At 44.2% G+C, this 6,692-nt stretch overlaps 1 protein-coding gene across 1 annotated transcript; it reads left to right on the plus strand.

Annotated features, from left to right (window-relative positions):
• The first annotated feature begins 5,286 nt into the window (after positions 1–5,286).
• Positions 5,287–6,101, plus strand: LOC144139677 (uncharacterized). Its single transcript, XM_077671967.1, has 2 exons — positions 5,287–5,468; positions 5,927–6,101. Exons 1-2 carry the CDS (start codon positions 5,287–5,289, stop codon positions 6,099–6,101), a joined length of 357 nt encoding a protein of 118 aa, XP_077528093.1.
• Positions 6,102–6,692: the final 591 nt, after the last annotated feature.

Consider the following 6,692-nt stretch of genomic DNA (forward strand, 5'->3'; position numbering starts at 1 on the left):
GTAAACTTGGCTCAAATAAGCTATATAATTAGGACAATAAGAAATGGCCATGCGACCCACAAGCTCACTTCCCGCTACAGAACCTATGATGTTATACCAGTCAGCTCTGCGATTGGAGGAGGCGCGCAAAAGCAAACGCAAATTAGGCAGACCTTATAAGCTTTCCGTACGAGCTATTTGCGCTTAAATTTAGGGAACATTCTTTTTCAAGCAGCTACAATTGTGGGACAAACCGTGGAAGTTACCAAATCACACGTAAACATAGAATTACCGACGCGTGGTGCTTTCGGTACTGCGTGCACTATGCCTCGTTTACCTGCACACGACTGCGGGGCTTTGGGGTTGTCTCAGGCGACACTGGCCGATTGACGCAAGCAACGGTGTATTACGTGACCATATTTGTCGATCGAGCACTATGTTTCACGAAACGAGTATTTTCCCCTTAACAAAAACAAGCCAGGTTTAAATACCGTCAAAAACAAACCAAAATCAGAAAATGGCTTGCCATAGGATGGTGCCGCCATCTAGGTTGACTAACAGTAAACGAGGCTCCGCAATTGGCTGCAGAGCGGTCGGTTCCTGTGATGCCATTGCAGACTAAGAAAACGCACGATTCACCGGGAAAATCCTAATTTAACTTAAATTCAATTATTTGTGACTCAATAAAGCATCGTTTGCATCCGGACAAGCGCACGAAATCTTTCGAAAAAAAAATAAACTTGTATTTTGTCTTCATGGCTCCTTTATGAGCACGTTTGGTCATTGATATCACAAAACCTTAATGTTAGCATGACTACATAAATAAAATATGCATCTTTTTTTTCACTTTCCCGTGAAATTAGGCCATCAAACAAGCTGTCAACTCATGCGACCCACCCGTAATGCTAGTTGTCGAAAGTATTTTTGAATAATGTACACAAACGAAGCATAAGTTTGAAAACAGGAGCTCTCGCATAAAGTATTGGGTAGTTTTAGGTACGCCACAACTGGCTATAAAGTGATTGGATGCTGCAAATTCCGACATATTACTGGCCCCTTTTTGCAGGACGTTTCGAGTACCTTATGCGTCATTCCTGCACTACAGAGGAACAGCTGTTCATCTGGCTATCGCGTATACAACACTAATATTAGAGTGTATTCATTCAAAGCACGTTACAAAAATCGTGCCTGCCAACGATGAACAAGGGCTCGAGGGAAAGCACCCGCAATGGTGACCACCAAAGCCACGAGTATGGCACCGAGAAAGAAAACAAGAAACCAAAGAAACAGAAGAAACCAGCGCAAAACTCCTCCCTTTTATGACGTGCCTGCTGTGTACGGTCTTTAGTTTGACAACGGTGAGGAGGCATAGGCAAAGTGATAACTGGCCCCCTTTCAGTCTTGGCTAGCGGTATCGCACTCCGCAGTACTCGGAACCGCTATCGAAACACAGAACAAAGGGGAGGAGCTTTGCGCCGGTCTTCGCTGTCTAGCATGCGTAATCGTGCGAATGGCAGTTAACCTTCGCAGTACGGATGCGCTAGAAGAATTCTTCTAAATGAAACTGCGTAGGAAGCCAATTGCGTATCACTTTTCAATACAAACATGCGTGCTTACTTAAGCCCGTAAAAAGTTAATTATTCAATTATAGGCACATAGGCCACCGACATCAATTATGACCACCTATTATGTGTCCCCCTGGGTGCATAACCGCACTATAAGGGTGGTTTTTACGTAACTGTAAGCACATCATTAAAAAAAACCTGTCGACTTAATATTGATAATCATAAGAATATATATATATATATATATATATATATATATATATATATATATATATATATATATATATATATATATTGTGAGCACAAGGAGAATCTACAGTCTTGGGCCAATCTACTGTGCTGGGACAATCGCCGTGCTCCGATAGGATGCCCTATCGTCATCGCTTCATCTTCATCATCTTGGCTTCTGGCATCATCATCACCGCTTCCTGACGGGGTCTTCCTCGGTTATCGGCTCTCGGAATAAACCGCTCTCCTTCACGAGTCCCCGACTCTCTCAATATATATATATATATATATATATATAGTGAAAGAAGTCGACTAACACGTTTTCCGTTTTTGTTGCCAACAGTTTCGGAGTTAGAAACTCCTTCTTCAGGGCTGTATTCGAACCTCATAATCTCTCTCTCTCTCTCTCTATATATATATATATATATATATATATACATCCAACTTTCGTTAATTCGCATTCGAAGGGTCCCGGAAAATTGTTCGCGTTAAAAGTTCGAGTCAAAGCTACTTAAACACACATAACTGTGCCATGACCGCGACGTCAGTTCAAATAAACCAGAAGTTTTAATTAGGCGAGTTCGAATTAACGAGGTTCGAGTGCACATGCATACATCACATATACATGCACATACACAATACATAAAATCAAAGCCCCTTGTTGAAACGAAAGATGGTAAAAACGCGAAGATTTTTGCCATGCTGCCGTAGTCAACGTCCAAATTCTACACTACTTGGACCCCGCCGGAATGGCGCAATCGTATAAACGTCGGCTTCATAATGTGAGGGAACCAAGGTGTGATTTTTTTTTTTTTTTTGAGGCGCTTGATGTGCCTTTTCGAAACCCATTGTGTAGGTTGACTTTCTTGCAGTGTGTATTGGACGTAAAGACTTGGATTTCGGACTTTGATTTTCGACTGCGGGGACATTGGCTTTCTACGAGAGAAAGGTTCTTGTTTCAGCCATCTTTGAATTCGCCCACGACCGTCATCACCGTCAGAAAACAGTGCGTTTTGGCGCTTAAGGCAAGTCTTAATTTTTTTGTCACTAAAAGCAGTTCGTAAAGCAATTTATTTAGTGTGATAGGGACAAGATATGTCCGAAGGTGTTCAACATTTCGTGTGCGCAAATCTGCCATGTGGCCGTGTCCGAATGGGGACATAAGGGCTACAAAATTCTCTTGAACGTATAAGCTCCTGCACAACATTATCAGTGCATAATAATGGGAAATTTTGAATGCTTGTTACCGGGAATACACAGCCATCCACGTTGATTGGAATATCACGCAAAACGGATTTCAGAATATCAGTTAGGATGCTGTCCACTCTGTTTAAACAAAATACCGAGAAAACGAGCAAAAAGCGAGCAAATACAATAACGTAGAGCACCATAGTAAATAGACGACCTAACGGAGTTCAAAACCACCCCATCTTAAAATCGACTGTCACCGTTCTGTTTCAAATTCGAATAAAACAGTTCCGGTGGCCAATTATTATCACCCACTGAATTGGGTGCCAACAATTAAATTTTCCAGCAAGGGCATACCGGCCAAAAGTTTGCGCCGGAAGATGTAAGGCTATTAGTCATTTTTGACGTGAGTGACCAAGATGAGCCCTATGAAACACCTGACGAATTTAACTAAAAGAACTGCGGGACGCAATAGCACAAAATGTACGTCGCGTATGCTCCACAGGCGTCGCTAGCTTTGCCAGAGAACAGTTTTTTTTTTTTAAAGAAACTATGCAGACCCCAAGTATGGCGACCCCCGAGGGCGTACGCGAGAACCGCCTAAAACCGGAAGCGGTTGTGGTTTCAAGGTCCCATACATCCACCGCCAGGATGCGTCTTCTTATCTTCAAATTCCAGTTTACTGTGCCTACAGTGTCCGCTTTTTTTTTTCTCGAGCCCAGATGTCGTTAACCGCGCACGTGGTCGACTGCGACGTGATCGGACGTGGCCAGCCTCCTCTCTGCTCGAGAGTTCAGATGAACCAGGAAGAGCAGGTTTCGGAGGTGACATCACGTGTCCGGTCAAGCCGAAGGAGCAGGACCGCCTTTGCCCGATAACCAGCGGTACCCGCCGAGGGTGCATATATAAGCGGGGACTCGAAATAGCGGACTCCACCCAGCTGCTCTGCTCTCCCGTCAACGAACCTCAGTGGTGAGTTTTTCAAGGTGGCCGGCAGTGTTTCCTTTGCTGGTCGATTGTTTGCACAGGTCAAACGGTGTTCAACACGCGCAAGTTCATTTGCCAGGATTGCGTAATGAAGATACCAGATACAATGCCATTGACCGCCGCTTCGAATGTAAACGTCTGTCATGCGATATAATGAATGTTAGAATCTTTGCATTCCGCATCCTTGAACGCAGAGTCTCTGATCAATGATTCTTTCATCTTCCCTTGTAACACAAGCCGTCCGTTAAACGACGACATGAGCAGGACCACAGAATAAAACATTTTGAGAAGAGTTAGCCAACGGAGTAAGTAAACATAGGTTACGGCTTATTATTTGCTATTACGAGCCAATTAGCGAACAGTACACAACCGCCTTAGTAATTTTTGTCCTGTGGCTAACATGAAGTAGCACTTTTATAACAGGTAAAAGGTGAAATATTAGAATGAACGTTGACAAAACTGCGTAGGGAAGGAGGCAGTTCAAAATATTTTATGGTAAGACAGATGTAAAGAAGTTAGTCTCACGCTAGCTGAGCAGCTATGACGCAGCAACTTTGAAGACGCGTGCGTGGCGTAGTATTGTTGAAATGTATAATTTAATAGAGTCATTCAGTACTTCATGAAGAATTCAACTAAGAAAAAATTAAACACGGATAATTGTTTCTGGTCATTTTCTGTTATGAAGGCCACCGTTTTGTATAGCTCTAGCTTGGCATAGCTGGGAAAAGTTCGTGCACACGTAGTTCGTGCACACTGTTTGAAACTCCTCCACTACACCGCAAAACGGCTGTCAGTATGCGTAGCAAAAATGTCTAGGGTTTTTCATAATAGTGGTCACCATTGGCGCCTAATGTCCTGTTGCCTTTCATGGCGTTATTTCGAAAACAATATTTGATCACTCTCTCCTACGTTGTATCAACACAAAAATGCTAGATTAGCACTACCTAAGTACAGGTATTTTCGCTAAATTTGAAACAAACTCCTCTATATATGTAACGTCACTTCTCTGAACGATCGTTAATCCTTAACAACGTGTTTTAACAGTGGTTTTAGCTCGCCTGTTTCATTACGGTTTCTTTCAGCGCAACGTCGACCACAAACGGAGCCTGTGTACATCGCACACGTACAAAGTAGAGCGTTGTAGTGATGCTTGCTTCCCCAGGTTATTGTTTGCTTGTCCTAACCTTTAGCCCACCGACGTTCAATGGGTCATTCTCCCTGAACACGAATATTTACCGGCGTTTCGGCTATGCGCTCAGCCATATTTTTTTTTACATGCTTCGCTGAAGAACATTTACTTCAACCCAACTGTACTGCTTCTTTTTCGAACGCAGAAACAATGGCGTCCACGAAGATGTTGCTCTTGACTGCCGCTCTCGCTGCCCTTCTGGGAACTGTCTTCGCCGAAGACGAGCCCGAGGCCCGCGGCCGTTACCCACCTCACGGGCAGGGCTGGCAGCAGCCCGGTGGCTGGCAGCAGCCACATGTGGGGCACTACCCTCATCCCCCCTGCATGTACAGGTACATATAGCGAGTGCAGACATTCGAGGACATTTGAGGGACCACCACATGCTGCGGTGGGAATTCGAGCGAAAGCTGTGGTCAATAGTTGATTGATTGATTGATTGATTGATTGATTGATTGATTGATTGATTGATTGATTGATTGATTGATTGATTGATTGATTGATTGATTGATTGATTGATTGATTGATTGATTGATTGATTGATTGATTGATTGATTGATTGACTGACTGACTGACTGACTGACTGACTGACTGACTGACTGACTGACTGACTGACTGACTGACTGACTGACTGAACATTATAGTACTAGGCACTGCAAACAAAATGTTACCTCTCTTGTTTTTTTTAAGACTAACTTGTACTAAACTTATTCGCAGTATGAGCCATTATCCAATTCGGGTTCTACAACAGTTGTCATCATTGAACGGCCCCTATTGTTTTCCATCCCCTCAGGTGCCAACTCCGAGGTTGTGACCAGTTCCAGTGCCACTACAAGTGCGTGCGTGGAATTCACTGCGCCGCCCTCGGGGAACTGGACGCCCGCAAGGGCCTGGGCTCCGAGATCAATGTCTCCAAGCCACTCAAGGAGAAGGTCGACGCCTTCGACTACGTGCCCCCAAAGCATTAAACCGCTGGCCGGACTTATTTATTGCTCCACAACTGAGCTTTGTCTGCGTAATTTACACAAAAGTGGAAACACCCTCAGAAGCACATTACACTGTTCAGTACATTTAGGTCAACTTAGCTCTGAACCACCCAATGTAATGGTAAATTAAGGTGCTGGAGATTGCCTCTGGAACGTCCTGGGACAGCTTAGTTGTCTCTAACGTACTGAAGCACATGCAAAAGCAATCGTAAACAGATGCGAATATACCGCAATACCCCAATTTCACATGTGATGTCAAGCGATGCACCGATGAAAACAATTAGCAGTGGCTTAGCTCGGCTATGCCAGGATATACATAGCGTGAGCTAAGGTTCAGCTGGTCATTCTTAGGCTTCCTGGTTGTCTAGAATTAGCTGATTATCATGCTTACTGCTGCTAAAACGATTTCCAATCGAATTCAATCCAATCCAGTCCAGGCCAGTAACTGTTCCTCGCGCATGCGCCGCACGGCTCTCCAGGAGCCACGGGAAACGGCTATCTAGCGGCTCCGGTGCAGTGACAGTATGGTCCCTAGAATATTTCTAGGGACCATAGCGACAGACTTGGTTATTG

The sequence above is a fragment of the Haemaphysalis longicornis genome, unplaced genomic scaffold (assembly GCF_048455015.1).
Source record: "Haemaphysalis longicornis isolate Haplotype H1 unplaced genomic scaffold, Haemaphysalis longicornis Haplotype H1 scaffold_5, whole genome shotgun sequence".
NCBI lineage: Eukaryota > Metazoa > Arthropoda > Arachnida > Ixodida > Ixodidae > Haemaphysalis > Haemaphysalis longicornis.

Coding starts and splice junctions, on each gene's coding strand:
- LOC144139677 (XM_077671967.1), top strand. CDS start 5,287: ATGGCGTCCACGAAGATGTTGCTCTTGACTGCCGCTCTCGCTGCCCTT. Junction 5,469..5,926: donor CATCCCCCCTGCATGTACAG/GTACATATAGCG, acceptor CCATCCCCTCAG/GTGCCAACTCCGAGGTTGTG.